Below are 16,026 nucleotides of genomic sequence, written 5' to 3'. Positions count from 1 at the left end.
AAAAGGCGGAAAGAGGCGGTGTGTATAGTTCAGGATGTGGTTAACTGTTCCCCAAATGACACGCGCCTGCTTTCCTCCTCCCGGGGCTCCAGTATGGGGAGAGTGAGGAGCCGATGGGGGATGAGGACTACGACGACTACTCCAAGGAGCTGAGCCAGTACCGCCGGTCCAAGGACGGCCGAGGGCGAGGTGGGCCGGCGCTCCGAGGGCAAGGCAGCAGGGAGGGCGGGGGCTCCCCTGGCAGCTGCGGGGCTCAGGTCCTGGGCAGAGGCTGCGGATGGACGCCACCTCTCTCTTCTGCAGGGTTAAGTCGAGGCCGAGGCCGGGGTTCCCGAGGTCGAGGGAAAGGGATGGGCCGGGGACGCGGTCGAGGAGGCAGCCGAGGTGGGATGAACAAGGGCGGGATGAATGACGACGAAGACTTCTACGACGACGACATGGGTGTAAGTCGGTCCTCCGTCCCCTCGTGATGCTCTTACTCAAGGCTCCTCCTTGAAAATTTTTTTCTTTAAATGAGTTGTCTTCTGAGGCTGATCCCATCCCCTTGCTCCCATCAGCCGTTCCAGCGGGGAGCCTCTCAGCACTAATCAGCTCTCCTGGGTGATGTTCTTCGGGGGAGACCCTCTGTTTTTAAAGCCACATCTTTGTAGCACCTGCAGTCACCTGCTCTCTGAGTTCTCCAGGAAGGCGCCGCCTCAGAGCGGATGCATTCCTGCTGGTGTGTGGCACGCGCGTTCTAAGCTCTGAGCAGCGGGGCTCTAAGCCACCCACCTGGGCCCCGGATGGAACTGGGTGGTCGGTGCCCCATCAGCCCTGCCAGTCAGCCCCTCTCACCCTCACGGTCCACTCCACCTGGCCTGCACAGACCCTCCCTGCCCTTCCTTTTAATTCTCCTTTCTGTTCCCACTCTGTGTTCCCAACAGGATGGTGGTGGGAGCTACCGGAGGAGTGACCACGACAAGCCCCACCAGCAGTCCGACAAGAAAGGCAAAGTCATCTGCAAATACTTCGTGGAGGGGCGGTGCACATGGGTAAGGGCAGTCCCGGGGCCAGGGTGCCTGGGGCCAGGGTGCCTGGAGCCGGGACACACGGGCCTCGCGGTCTCCTTTCTTTCTGGAGGCCACACTCTCTGGGGCAGTGTTTGGGTGGGCTTGGAGTGGTTGAAAAATGCATCGGGGGCCTGGAAATGATTGAAGAGCCAGGCTGAGATTGGTGACACACCTGTGTTATTTTGGTTGGGGGGATTTTTTTGGCCAAAGTTTTCACCCGATCCACGGAGCCTCAGATGTTCTGTTGGACCTGTCGCTAATGCAAAGGTGTGACATAGCCTGGTCGAGTTAGTGAACTTTAATGTTGGAGAGGGAGTCATCAAGGCCGAAGAGGTGGGAGTGGGAAGGGATCAGGCCCGCCTCGACCTTCACAGCAGAGTGTTATGCCAAGAGACATGCCAGTGAGCTCAGGGTCCTGAAGGAAGCAAGTACAATCCAGTGTTAGTTCAGCCAGCCAGCTTTTTATTCAGATTCAGTCAGTGGGCAGATATTGGCCAACATGTTCCCAGGGAATACTGTACCTATGTATCTGTGTCAGGAAAAAATGTTACTATGTTTCAAGCAAAGGTTTGCACGTCACGCATGCATACATAAAGTTTTCCTTGTTCAGAGTTGCAATTCATGCCATTTTTAGAAACTTGAAATACATACAAACAAAAATAAATAGCTATTAGGAAGAGAAAGAGGGCCCAGGTATTCAAGTTTCTTTCTTCTGTTCACCTGGATATTGTTTTGTTTGGATTGTACAGTTTGCAAATAGCCGAAAGCTCAATTCCACTGGGTGAAACCCATAGACATTTGTCCCTCAGAACAGAGTGTGGGAATTCCCGGGCCGTCCAATCCTAACAGGACTCTGTGCTTCCACTGCAGCAGGCACGGGTTCGATGCCTGGTTGGGGAACTGAGATCCTGTGTGCCATGTCAAATGACCAAAAAATAAAAAGATCAGAGTCTGGGAGTGGGCACTACAGGGCAGGTACAGTGATGAGTAACACCATGGGAGACCCAGGTTCCTTCCTAGTTCTTATGCTGGCATCTTCAGGCATGTTGCTTTCGTCCTCATGGTTGCTTAATGGTTGCTGTGCCGTCACATCTAGGGCTGAGAGGAAGAAAACTGAAGGAATTGTTGGGGAAAAAAATGCCTTGGCAGCACTGTCTTCCCTGGGACTTTATGTACATCTCATTGGGCAGAACTGCATAGGAAGCTGGGAAATAGAGTAGTTTTAACCCCAGCTTGGGGTTCTGTTAGGAAGAAAGAAGAGTGAAACTGAACACTGGCTGTTATGCAGAAAGCAGTACGTGGGTAAGAGAGGGGGAGGCAGGAGGAGGGGTTAGAAGCAGTGAAGGCAGCAGAATGGTGGGGGTGGGGTAGCTGAGGACAAGGGGGAGGGGGCACGGGCAGGAGAAAGGGGCACAGGCTTCGGCAGAAGTTTCAGGGTAAAAAAAAAAGAAGTTTCAGGCTGGTGGGAAACTGCATCATGGGTCAGAATAAATGCCAGGGGCTGTGTGGAAGGGGCCGTTCATTTTTGTCATCGGTCCCTCTGTGCTTCCCCAGTGACAGAGTAGTACTTCCTTGGCGAACAGCTTACCTTTGACTGGTTCTCTTCCAGGGAGACCACTGTAATTTTAGCCACGACATCGAGCTACCAAAGAAGCGAGAACTGTGCAAGTTTTACATCACTGGGTTTTGTGCCCGAGCCGAGAACTGCCCCTACATGCATGATATCCTTTGGTGCCCGCCTTCAAGCGCATGGAGGGTGTAGACCTTTTCTCCTTACTGGTGTTAACAGCTGGCCTTCACCGCACTCCATTTGTGCACCGAGGAGGTGCCGAGAGCCCTCTGCCCGTCTCCATCTCTTTCAGCCCTCACCTTTGCCCTGCGACAGGTCTGCTCTTGCCATCCTGCAGATGAGTAAACAGGCACGCATGTTATGTGTTCCCCATACGTACACAGTTGACCCCTGAGCGGCGTGGGTTTGAACTCTGCAGGTCCACTCATGTGGGTTGTTTTTGGTAGTAAATACCACAGTACTGCAGGATCTGCAGTTGGTTGTATCTTAAGACACAAAAATCTGAGTATAATTTATATATAATCTATCCTCTGTATTCTTGGTACAGATGCAAAACGGAGGGTGTGGAGGACAGATTATAAATTATACTCCTATATTTGACTGGGCAGAGGGTTGGTGCCCCAACCCCCATGTCATTCAAGGGTCAAGTATATTCTCGAGACCGTGCCATTGCCCCGCTGTCTTTCTGAGACTTTTCCAAATGGCTGAGTATCCGTGGGCAGATCATTGAACTTTCACCCTCTTCCTGTTGAGTGAGGATCTGAGGACAGGGCCTCAAGGCCTGTGTGGTGGAGCAGGCTGCACTCCAGACAGGCATCTCTTCTTGGCTCAGTTGCCAACCTGCTGTGCACAGCTGAGCCAGTCACTGCACCTCTCTGGGCTTCAGTTTCCTCCTCTCTGAAACAGAGGGGCTTGGTTTCTGTCCTGGGGTGGGTTTCATGAGGTGAGGCATTCGCCTTAACTTGCGGTGTACGTGATTTCCCGTGTAAGCTGTACCACACGACTGGGAACTGTATCAACGGCGACGACTGCATGTTCTCTCACGACCCCCTGACCGAGGAGACCCGAGAGCTCTTGGACAAGGTAACGCCCGGGCTGACAGGGACTGGGACGGCCAGGGGCTTGGCCTCCGTGCAGGACCAAGATGCCAGCTGCGTTGACCTGGAGCTGGGTCGAGTTCAGGAGGGAGTGGGGACCGTATGCTCTGCAGGGAGGATGGGGACTATCACGTGTGTGTCTTCTCTCTGCCCTGGGCGGTGTTCACTGGAGAGCAGCTCCCTGAAAGGAATTTGGCCTGGTATGTCTCCAAACACACCTCGTGATTTCCTAGCTGGCCTTCTGAGAGCCCAGGGAGCATGGAGAGGAAGTGAGGCTTCGGATGGCTTCTGTTTTGATGGAGAAGTCAAATGTTTTTTTTCCAAGTCTTTTATGTAGTAGAAAAGGTACAGGGCGTTGGGAGTTCTGAGGGCGGGGGACCCCCTCCACTGAGGTATCAGGGCTTCCTTACCAGCCAGAAGACGTCTGAAACTCATTCTCATGTCCTTTGTTCTCCCTGGGGAGTCAGACTGAGGACTTGGGGGCCCTGGTCCCTGTTCTTGGTTTCCTGACATCTGTCATAGGGTGGGGGGCTTCCCTGGTGGCTCAGCTGGTAAAGAATCCGCCTGTAATGTGGGAGACCTGGGTTCCATCCCTGGGTTGGGAAGATCCCCTGGAGAAGGAAACAGCTACCCCCTCCAGTATTCTGGCCTGGAGAATCCCATGGACCGTAGGTTGCAAAGAGTAGAATGGACTTTCACTTCACTTCGTCATTGGGTGAATGGGTGTGAGTAGGGTGATTGGGTGTGAGAGAATGTGTTCTCCCAGGTGAAGGCTTTCCCACCTTCTGTCTGGTTCCCAGAAGGTTTGGGGCTATTTTTTGATAACGGGAAGAATCAGTGCCTTAGCCAGCTTCCAAGAATCCACCCAGTGGTGGCTTCACTGGTTAGATGGGGCCCGGGGCTGCCTGAGGGGTTGAGGGGAAGCCCTGAACAGGCAGAGCAAGAGGACGTCCACTCGTCCCTGGGAGAGCATCAGGGAGAAAGTCCTCATCTTCGGCACTCCTTTCGGCCTGTGAGCCTAGGAACAGGGTTTTGTAACTGGTAGCTGTCTAGAACCTGTGAGTCATCCTCAGGGTAAGGAGTGGAAAAAGTAACGCTGGCTTCATTTCTCGTTTGAAGAGCTGAGTCATCTCTGACTGAGGGCTGCCCCCTCCTGGAGGTTTAGAGTTTGCGCTCTAGACCAGTGCTGCCCAAGAAGAACACAGCAGAGCTACCTGCAGATTTTTCTAGTAGCCATGTTAGAAAAAAGTAAAAAGTAACAGATGAGATTAATGTTGCTAATGTATTTTATTTAATCCAGTATATTCATGTCCAGAGTACCATTTCAGCAAGGAATAAATATATGAAAAAAAAATCGTGATATTTTGTATTTTTTTTAAATATATACCAAGTCTAAGGAATCTGGTGCTTATTTTCTACTTATAGCCCCATTTCAAGCACCTGGTAGCCACACGTGACCAGTGACCACCATATTGGACAGCACGGCTCGAGACACTCTAATGAAAACCCAGAGCAAATCGGTGGCACATTTCCATTTCTGGCCATAAACATTCTGAGAGCATCGGTATCATGCCCTATCTCAAGTCAGGTCTCAGTAGGTTGGAAGTGAGTGTGGACACCACAACTGGAGAGTAGTCCCCACTCACCACAACTAGAGAAAGCCCCATGCAGCAGTGACCACCCAGTGCAGCCAAAACGGATAAATATTTTTTTAAAAAACGAGTGTTGAACTTGGAAAAACCATTCCAGAATCGAATTTGGGTGGTCAGAAAGTAAAACTTCAACCTTCACGACGGGCCCAGAGTAATAACCCTGATAAAGGCAGGAGGCCAGCCATCTTCTCTCCTGGACAGAGTTGCAGCCCGACCCCCAGGGGTGGGACCTGAGGCTCCTGGGCCACCCTTGGGGCCCGGCTGTGGCGCCACTGAAGATGGGGCCTTCACCTCGCTCTCCTCTGTGTTCTCTCTCCCTCCCTTTTCTGCAGCCTTGTTTTCTTACATCTCAGGGACATTTCTGTCTGTCCAGATACATCAGCGTCCAGCTGTCCACTCCAGGTTTGAGACATGATGCCTTTGGGGCTGTTGGTGATGGCTTTGTGAGAGCGAGCGGCAAGAATTCTTCCATCTGAGATCCCTTGATTAGCATTATTTTGCACCATTTATTAGTTGCTCTCCTTTGTTCTTGAGCCGCTTGAAAGTAAGTGGGACACACTACAGTTCTTTACCATTAAATCTTTCAGTTATTGATTTATACATACACTTTCACAGTCAGGTTTGTCAAGGTATAGTTTACTCTTGCCTGGAAAATCCCATGGACGGAGGAGCCTAGTGGGCTGCAGTCCATGGGGTCGCTAAGAGTCGGGCACGACTGAGCGACTTCACTTTCACTTTTCACTTTTGCATTGGAGAAGGAAATGGCAACCCACTCCAGGGTTCTTGCCTGGAGAATCCCAGGGACGGGAGCCTGGTGGGCTACCGTCTATGGGGTCGCACAGAGTTGGACACGACTGAAGCGACTTAAGCAGCAGCAGCAGTTTGTATCCAGTTTAAAAAAAAAAAAAAAAACTCTTGAGTTTTGACAGATACAGAGAGTCATGTAACCACCTCACAATCTAGCTAGAGAAAAGTCACTTTCACCCTCAAGACTCACCTTTTTGTAGTTAGCACCTCTCCTATTTCCAGCCCCTGGTAACTGCTGATCCGTTTTCTGTCCCCGTAGTTTTGGCTTTCCAAGGAAGTTATATGAATAGATTTATATGGGATGTAGCTTCTAACTGTGTGTATGATTTTGAATCTGGCTTCTCATCCATGTTGTTGCAAGTATTGGTGCTTCATCACTATTGTTCATCACTGTTAGTTCCTGAGTGCCACCCTACTCTGTGGATGATGTGAGACACTTTTATCTAGTCACCAGTTGAACGTTTGATTTGTTTCTAGTTTGGGGCAGACGCTTAGAATTTTTAACAGACAGACACGAGCTTACTTGGCCTGATGAAGCTTGCCCCACACGTCTGTGTGTGTCTGCCGGTGTGGCAGTCCTTTTCCACTGACAGCACACCTCTGAACTTTGGGAACCCAAGGATCATTCAGAACCCGTTCTGGGGGTGGGGGTGGGGTTGTGGTGCCCAGGCAGGGCCTGGTGGTCTGGTGTGAGGGCCTGTCTGCTGCCCAGAGGCCCGGGAGTCTAGGACTAGATGTACCGAGGGACAGCCTGGATAGTTTGGGTTCAGGGCTTCACGGGGAGGGACAGCATCTCTTACGTGTCAGTGTCCGGGCCTCTGATGTGGTTCAGCGCCTGCCCTCAGCAGCACTCGGGACCCAGGGCGGGTGGTGGGGACAGGGGTGAGCGCAAGCGGCTGGCTGTGTCCCCAGCTGGAGTCCAGCAGGGTGTTGTGGGGTCTGCACGAGGAGTGAGGGGGGGGAAGTCCTGTAGTGGGAGCCACAGCGAGGTAAGACTCCCTCCCTAGCACAGGGTGGGCACAGAAGCCCCAACTGCAGAGCGCAGTGGGGAAGCTAAAGGAACGCGGCCCCAGGAGGTGAGCATGGGAAAGGGGGCCCACCACGCTGGGGATCAGCAGTACCTTCAGGAAGCTGTCCTGGGGGCCAGCACTGCGGTTCATTTAGTTGTTGAGTCCACGGTGTGGCCTGAGTGCTGAGAATCGCGGTCCAGGCCGGGGGCAGCACTGAAAAGATCTCCATGGCCTCGGTCCCCAGCAGAGTTCCTGCTGAGTGCTGGTGTTCTGTGCTGAGTGGTGAGGAGACGTGTAGCCCCAGTCTTGGGGGTGAAGGGAGTATGGCACATTCAGTGGCTGGCAGTGGTACCTTTCCCCGGGTGGGGAGGAAGCTCTCATCAAGTTTGTACCTGTTTAATGCAGTGTAACCTTGATAGGTTTTGCCCACACCTGAGGGCACTCAGTTGCCCCTGTGAGGATCTAGCAGTGCAGGGCCCGATGGCTCTGCAACCACAGGCGGCCCGGCCTGAGTGGGGAGGAGGCTGGGGCAGGGTCCTTCAGAGATGCTGGGGCCCAGGCTGGAGGCCCCATTTGCACGTTGGCCTTCCAAGAGACTCAGGCAGATCCGCGGTGTCAACTTCTGTACAGGATCTCAATCCATGGGATGTTCCACTTGAATCCAGACTTTGAAACTGTCCCTCTGCCCTGTAATAGGCCTTAGGTGGAGCCTGGGGGCCTTGCCTTTGTGGAATTGGTAATCATCAGGCCAGGAATAAAGAGATACAACTAAATGTAAAATCTTAACAAAGCTTGGGTAATGCTTTGGAGGGAGCTGATGGTGTTCCCATAGTGAATACAGGAGACCAGGCCTGTCACTCTGAACTGACCTTTTAATAAGAGACCTCAGCAGTTGGGGGTCAGGGAGCCATACATGGAGGAGTAAATGAATGCCCAGACAGAGGCCTGGTCCAGTGAGGGCCCGGTTGCAGGGAGGAATGCTTAGCTGTCGGCGGGATTGAAACACAGGGTTGGGTGCTTAGGCTGGAGGAGTCCGCGCACTGCGAAGCCCTCCGCAGATACCAGCCCTGCTATCAGGCCCTGCGGGTCCTCATAAGTGCTGGCGGTTTGATTGCAAGTGCGGTGAGGCACTTAAAATCCAAACAGAACCATGAGCTATTAGCTGTAAAATAGATAACACAGCTGCACCGTGGGTGAACCTGGAAAACTTCACGATGCTCAGTGGAAGAAGCCAGCCACAAAAGGCCACATATTATAGGGCTTTGTCTATAGGAAATGTCCAGAACAGGCAAATCCGTAGACAGACAGGAGGTGGGTGGTTGCCAGGGGCTGGGGGAGGGAAAGGGGGGCGTGGGCCCTTGATGGGAGCGATGACTTCATGGGGGAGTGGCCTCTTGATGGGCGTGGCATCTTATGAGAAGGGAGTGGGGAGTGGCCGCTTGACAGGCGTGGCGTCTTCTGGGGTAGTGGCCGCTTGGTTGGCATGGCATCTTCTAAGGGGAGAGGTGAGTGGCCTCTTGACAACATGGCGTCTTATGTGGGCGTGGCCTCTTGATGGGCGTGGCATCTTCTGAGGGGGGAGTGGCCTCTTGATGGGCGTGGCATCTTCTGAGGGGGAGTGGCCGCTTGACGGGCGTGGTGTCTTCTGAGGAGGGGAGGGGGAGTGGCCGCTTGACGGGCGTGGCGTTTTTTCTGAGGTGACAGAATTAGATAATTGTGGCGATTGTACAACACTGAGAATGTACTTGTCTGAATTGTCTAGCTGGAAATGGTGAAATAGTGCGTGGTATGTTGCATATATTTTGCGGCAGAATAAGAAGGGCTGCCCTGTCAGCCGGTCACTGGGAGTGGATCCATAGGTGGTAACGGGGGCGATGACTTATGTTCCCGAGAGCTTTCGTGGTCGGTGGCCTTACGATGTAAGGGTCTCGGGGGGCTGAAGCACGTTGCTTGGAGAATTCAGGTCTCAGCCCTGGAGGGCTGCATTACCACCTGCCCCTCCCTGTCGTGACTCGCACGGCTTTGTCCTTCTCGCCCGCAGATGCTGGCGGACGATGCGGAGGCGGGCGCCGAGGATGAGAAGGAGGTGGAGGAGCTGAAGAAACAGGGCATCAACCCCCTGCCCAAGCCACCCCCGGGCGTGGGCCTCCTGCCCACCCCACCCCGCCCGCCTGGCCCACCGGCCCCCACATCTCCGAATGGCCGGCCCATGCAGGGCGGCCCCCCGCCCCCACCCCCGCCCCCGCCTCCGCCCCCCGGACCCCCTCAGATGCCCCTGCCAACGCACGAGCCGCTGTCCCCGCAGCAGCTGCAGCAGCAGCAGGACATGTACAATAAGAAGATCCCCTCCTTGTTTGAGATCGTGGTGCGGCCCACAGGGCAGCTGGCTGAGAAGCTGGGCGTGAGGTGAGTTCCTCGCAGGCCAGCATGTGGCATCTTTGGAGCCTTCAGAGCCTGTTTGGAGCCTTCCTCAGGCTGCAGCTCCCCCCTTCCTCTGCAGCCCCTCTCACAGGCACCATTGTCTCCTTCCAGGTTCCCTGGACCCGGAGGACCCCCTGGGCCAATGGGCCCTGGGCCCAACATGGGACCCCCAGGGCCGATGGGGGGCCCGATGCATCCTGACATGCACCCTGACATGCACCCAGATATGCACCCCGACATGCACCCTGACATGCACCCAGATATGCCAATGGGCCCCGGCATGAACCCTGGCCCACCCATGGGCCCCGGCGGCCCTCCCATGATGCCCTACGGTCCCGGAGACTCACCGCACTCTGGAATGATGCCCCCCATCCCACCAGCCCAGAACTTCTATGAGAACTTCTACCAGCAGCAGGAGGGCATGGAGATGGAGCCGGGGCTCATTGGGGACGCAGGTATGCGGGGCTCAGGGTGAGGGCTGGCTGGGGCCTGCACAGTGGAATGTAGTCAGGAAGATTGGGGTTTCCTTCCTTGGTCTTAGTCTTTGAAAACATAAATCCAGCTCCATCTCTGTTCCATAAGTAGCTGAACCTCTTCAGTGATGTAGGATTCACCACCCTGTTGAGTCTGGGCAGGGTGTTAGCATCACTATAACTCACTTAGTTTCTTGTAAGTTTGCTGGGTGTGTGTGGACTGGGAATGTGGGAAGTTAGGGGGTGGATGCCGAATGGTGTGAACTTTATGGCTGAGGTGCTCTCCGCCAGTGGCCTGCTTCTGGGTGGTTCTGGGCTTGGAGCTTCCTTGCGACTGTGCTCGTTCTATCCCCACACGGACCATCTTCCTTCCTCCTTTCCTTCCTTTCTCGGCTAAAATGAGAACATGTGTTGTTAACAACCTAAAGGTGCGGCTGTCAGGGTGCTAGGATGACAGTGCTGCTTCATAGGAGACGGTGTGTAGCCTTCAGGAGGATGGGAGGCGTCCAGGGGGCCAGGCTTGCTTCCAGGCCTGGGGGCAGAGCAGGCCTGCACTGCGTTTCAGTTTAGAGAAGCAGACAGGAAACATGTCAGTAAGCGTGCCGCTCAGGTTGGCATCGGTCATTGCTGGAAGTGAAGCGGGGCAGTGTCTGGGGTAACGGGTGGAGGCGGGCTGGGAGTGGCTATGCTCTGGTGCGACACTGCCTGTCCGAGGCCTAAGTGAAAAGCAAATGGGAGAGGGATGTGAAGCGGGAGGAAGGCTTGGCTTCGGGGGAGCTGCAGCAGGTAGAGGTTCCAGCCAGTCACCTTGTTGGTGGACTCCCCAGGTGTTCGTGTGGCTTGGGACAGGAGAACAGGGGATGGAAGCCCCAGCACACAAGACTCTGTGGGCTATGGTGAGGTGTGCTCGGCGGAAGGATGGGGATAGCAGAGGAACACGGGGGCCATGGATGCTCGTAGAAGGACGAGGGAAGCAGAGGAACGCTGGGCCCACGGGTGCTCATAGCAGCTGGAGGGAAATCTGGGAAGCTTGCAGGCTGCTCTGGAGTCACCCTGGGCAGAGGTGAGGCGAGGGGCACCCAGGGTGACTGGGAGCCAGAGGGTTGGGTGTGGAGGCACCATAGAGCCAGGGGGCCAAGGCGGCAGGGTCAGGTGCGGATGCCTGTTGGGGGGCAGAGTCGTTGGGCAGGTGCCCACGCTGTCCCTGGGGCGGGAGATGCTGCAGAGAGCCAGGCTGGGAGGAGGGAGGACAGCACTTGCGCTTTGGCTGCTGAAAGCACGAGGTGCCCATTTAACACCACGTGGAGTCGACGACGGGCATCAGGGAGCTGACCAGGCTGGAGGTCGGGGTAGAGTTTTCACTGGTGTCTAGATAGTGTGCGGAGACATAAAAACAGGTGTGTGGGGCAGGGCGCCAGGACAGTGACACGCTCTCACATGAGAAAAGCAGGTGACCCTGACCAGAGGGGTCTCCTCCCCCTTTAAACAATGGATGTGAGATGCATGAAGGTCCAGGTGAGGAAGCAAAAAGTCTGTCCAGCTGGTGATCGTATCTCGGGAGTAATTGGCTCAAATGCCCATATTGTGAAATCTACCCTTTTAGTGCTATTCAGTTGCCTTTAATAATATTCAGTGTTGTAAAACCATCAGATGCAGGGGGCCTGGGTGGGACTGTTGTTTAAGGAGTGAGGCTGTGGCCCAGAGCAGCCTGGCCCATCGAGTTCCCATGTTCTGAAGTTCAGAGGCTGGAAGAAAGTGGCTTTTCACATTTTGCTTTATATGATTATGTAGGAAGTATTTATCTTTCTAAAAAAATTTAAGCGTTTGACTCCTGGAACTTTAAATTACGGACTCGCTTTCTTGGTAGAGCTGGCTGCATTTCAGCTGCTCAGTAGGGGCACTGCACGCAAGGTGCAGATCGGGGCTATTTCATCATTGCAGAATGGCCTGTGGGCAGTGCTCACTGGACTCTGTCTCCAACACACACACACACACACACAGTCTCTAGGCGCTTCGTCACAGACCTCCACTTGCTGTTCCCCTCATCCTTGGCTGGATCTATCCTTAGCATTTGTGAAGGGAGGCAGCTAGTGCCGGACGCTGCCCATCCTTCAGGAGAGGTGGCAAGCCCTGCCGCCTGGTGCTTCCTAGAAGCTGTGTTGGAGAAATACCCCCACCCACCCCGTCCTGTTAAACGTAGCAGCTGCCCAGAAACATTTGTGGAAGGAGAAGGATTTGCCCGTCAGCCTCTGGGTGGACTTGTAGCCATAGCAACGTTTTGGTGTATTTTCTTCTTTTCTTTATGGGTCTTTGTTTACTGGGATTGAACTCATATTATGAGCTTACTGTGAGATTGAGTGTTTTTCTTTATTTATTTAAAGAGACTATAAGATTAATGCCCATCAAAGTATTTAAAACAGATGGAAAATGTGTGGAGTAAAAAAGTGAACGATGCCTCAACCCCCTCCCCCAATCTCATTCCCCCAACTCTCATTCCCAGAGGGCCTGTTCTCTGTCTGTCTTTTCAAAGCCTTTTCTTTGCGTTTTATAAACATTCGTATGCCGTTCCGTCCTGTTCTCACCTCATGAGCATTTGCCCATGTCACTAAACCTCACTGTGAATCCCATTCTCAGTGGCTGCGTCCTAGTTGGGACCTCCCCCTCCCCTTTGGGCTGCTCCATCCCCTATTGCTAGGGCCCCTCCCAGGAAGGGTAGGAGGGCGTAGGCTGTGCATTCTCACCCATCGCCATCAGGGGTGGTTTTCCAGCTGAGGGCACGGGTGGGTCGGAGTTGGTGCCGTACGGCCCTTCCCGACATGAACGCCGGTTCTTCCCTGCCACAGAGGACTACGGGCACTACGAAGAGCTGCCGGGGGAGCCTGGGGAGCACCTCTTCCCCGAGCACCCTCTGGAGCCAGACAGCTTCTCTGAGGGAGGGCCCCCAGGCCGGCCGAAGCCGGGCGCCGGTGTCCCTGACTTCCTGCCCTCGGCCCAGAGGGCCCTGTACCTGAGGATCCAGCAGAAGCAGCAGGAGGAGGAGAGAGCGAGGAGGCTGGCTGAGAGCAGCAAGCAGGACCGGGAGAATGAGGAAGGCACGTGTCCTCCCCCGGGGCAGGGCTCTCCCCGATGGGCGTGGGCCGTGGCCACCCTGCGGGGAGTGGTGGGGCGTGCCTAGGTCCGGGGTCTGCGTCGGACAGGAGCCTGTGGCCAGGAGGACCCCTGCGGAGAAGGGCGAGACCCTGGTCCCGTGGAGGAGGGCAGTGGGCTGGTCCCTGGAGGAGACCGCACCTTCGTGGAGGAGGCTGGAGGGAGATGCCCAGCCCCTGCTCCCCAGACCGTGTCCTCGGGAAGCCCAGAGATGAAAGCCAGTTACTGACACAGACCACTAACTGTCCCCACCTCAGCTGCCGAGTCTTGTGGGGCCGAGTGGTGCCCTGGTGGCATCCGCCCCCGGGGGAATGGGGCAGACAGAGAAGGCATCTAGAGTCTGCAACCAGGAGCCGGGGAGCAAGTGGGGCAGTGAGAACAGGGGACAGTCCTCTCCCCAAGGTCTCCGACTGCACCTGCTGAGGAGGTTGGACACGGGCCAGCTGCGTCTGCTCACCTGGCCCTGCCTCTTACCAGCTGGTGACTGCCTGCCCTGGGGCGTGGGAGCACTGTGAGGGGTCTGGGAGCCCAAGCCCAGTGAGAGCCCAGGCAGTGACTGCTGCTCACGGGTACTCGGGGTAGGGTCTGCCGTGGGAGGGGTCTGAGTCTGCCCAGGTGAGAAGGCCGTGCTGGAGCCCAGGGCTCGGGAGTCTGAGCCCAGCCTGGCTTTGTCCGCGATCTCAGGGTGCCGTGTCGGTGCCTCTGTTTTCTCATCTGTCAAATGGACATGGTGACAGCGCTGTATCCTGGGTAGTTGTGGCAAATAAGGCCAAGTCCTTAGCTCGGTGCCGGTACCCAGGGAAGGGTCCATCCGCGACAGCCAGAGACCTGCCAGGCTCCGTGCTTGGCCTGCCTGAGCTCCCTGGCTCTTCGTGCCATTCTGTGGTTGGGCGGAGGGTGAGCAGCAGGTGTTTTAAGCGAGAGAAATAGAGGTTCTGAGAGATAAGAGGTGGGGAGCAGGCTACCGTGGGATCCAAGAGGGCTGGTGGCAGGTGTGGTGACCACTCACCGGCTCCCTGCGCCTGTCTGCTCGCTCGCAGGTGACACTGGGAACTGGTACTCAAGCGATGAGGATGAAGGTGGGAGCAGTGTCACCTCCATCCTGAAGACGCTGAGGCAGCAGACGTCTAGCCGGCCCCAGGCTTCTGTTGGAGAGCTGAGCGGCAGTGGGCTGGGGGACCCCCGCCTCCAGAAGGGACACCCCACGGGAGGCCGACTGGCTGACCCCCGCCTCAGCCGGGACCCCAGGCTCTCCCGCCATGCCGAGGCTTCCAGCGGGTCAGGCCCAGGTGACACCGGACCCTCTGACCCGCGACTGGCTCGCTCCCTGCCCACCTCCAAGCCCGACAGCGGCTTGCATTCCAGCCCTGCCGGTCCCGGGGGCTCCAAGGGGTCTGGGCCACCCCCAGCGGAAGAAGAGGAAGGGGAACGAGCCCTGCGGGAGAAGGCCGTCAACATTCCCCTGGAGCCGCTCCCTGGGCACCCACTGCGGGACCCGCGGTCACAGCTGCAGCAGTTCAGCCACATCAAGAAGGACGTGACCCTGAGCCGGCCCAGCTTCGCCCGCACTGTGCTCTGGAGCCCCGAGGACCTGATCCCGCTCCCCCTGCCCAAGCAGGAGGCGGCGCCCCCCGTGCCCGCCGCCCTGCAGTCCCTGCCAGCGCTGGATCCCAGGCTGCACCGCGCCGCCGCCTCGGGGCCCCCCAACCCCCGGCAGCGTGCGGGCAACTCTGCAGATGCCGGCGCGGCCGGCTCCAGCCTGCCTGACTTTGAGCTCCTCTCGCGCATCCTCAAGACTGTCAACGTGACTGGCCCCTTGGCCACCCCTGGCTCCGGCGAGAAGCCGAGTGACCCCCGAGTGCGGAAGACGCCCACCGACCCCCGGCTGCAGAAACCCACAGACTCCACCACTGCCTCCTCCCGGGCGGCCAAACCCGGCTCTGGCGAGGCGCCCTCTCCGGCTGCCAGCCCCAGTGGGGAGTCCTCCCCACCGGCCACCGCCCCCTATGACCCCCGTGTGCTGGCAGCTGGCGGCCTAGGCCAGGGCGGCGGGGGCAGCCAGAGCAGCGTGCTGAGCGGCATCAGCCTCTACGACCCCAGGACTCCCAACACGGGGGGCAAAGCCGCAGAGCCGGCCGCCGACGCGGGCGCCCAGCCCAAGGGCCCTGAGGGCAACGGCAGGAGCTCTGCTGCCGCCAAGGCTAAGGAGCCCCCGTTTGTCCGCAAGTCCGCCCTGGAACAGCCTGAGTCCGGGAAGCCCGGGGCCGACGGGGCCACAGCCACGGACAGATACAACAGTTACAACCGGCCCCGGCCCAAGGCTGCCGCGGCCCCTGCTGCCGCCGTGGGCACCCCGTCAGCAGAGGGCAGCCTGCCCCAGCCCGGCGTGCACAACCTGCCTGTGCCCACCCTCTTCGGGACCGTGAAACCGGCACCCAAGACGGGCTCCGGAAGCCCATTTGCTGGCAACAGCCCAGCCCAAGAGGGTGAGCAGGACGCTGGGTCCCTGAAAGATGTGTTTAAAGGCTTCGACCCCACCGCCTCCCCTTTCTGCCAATAGTGTTAAGCCGGAGTCCAGCACTCCCCACACCCCACCCTTCCCAGGGCAATATTTAAGGGCAGCGACCAGAGTTGGGGCTTGGGGGGAGGGGGGAGGGGAGTTGGGTGTTCTTTCTTTCTTCCTATTGTTTTCTTTTTTCCTCTCTCTCTCTCTTTTTTTTTAAGCAGTATCTTCTTTAAAACATATGAATTGTATATAACCATCTTTAACTTCTGGTCAGTGCTGCGGGGCTGCTAGGTG

General features: G+C 56.5%; 1 protein-coding gene across 1 annotated transcript in view; it reads left to right on the top strand.

Annotated features, from left to right (window-relative positions):
- The window catches only part of ZC3H4 (zinc finger CCCH-type containing 4), a 35,533-nt gene extending 19,747 nt beyond the window's left edge, over window positions 1-15,786 (top strand). The window contains exons 6-14 of the mRNA XM_068992122.1: window positions 93-189; window positions 304-443; window positions 924-1,031; window positions 2,659-2,770; window positions 3,593-3,702; window positions 9,227-9,591; window positions 9,718-10,061; window positions 12,923-13,171; window positions 14,267-15,786. Of these exons, the coding sequence (XP_068848223.1) occupies window positions 93-189; window positions 304-443; window positions 924-1,031; window positions 2,659-2,770; window positions 3,593-3,702; window positions 9,227-9,591; window positions 9,718-10,061; window positions 12,923-13,171; window positions 14,267-15,786 (3,045 nt within the window). The remainder of the gene's footprint in view (window positions 1-92; window positions 190-303; window positions 444-923; window positions 1,032-2,658; window positions 2,771-3,592; window positions 3,703-9,226; window positions 9,592-9,717; window positions 10,062-12,922; window positions 13,172-14,266) is intronic.
- Window positions 15,787-16,026: the final 240 nt, after the last annotated feature.

The sequence above is a fragment of the Capricornis sumatraensis genome, chromosome 20 (assembly GCF_032405125.1).
Source record: "Capricornis sumatraensis isolate serow.1 chromosome 20, serow.2, whole genome shotgun sequence".
Taxonomy (NCBI): Eukaryota; Metazoa; Chordata; class Mammalia; order Artiodactyla; family Bovidae; genus Capricornis; species Capricornis sumatraensis.
The sequence above is the reverse complement of the archived record's forward strand: the minus strand, read 5'-3'. Positions and strand labels throughout refer to the sequence as shown.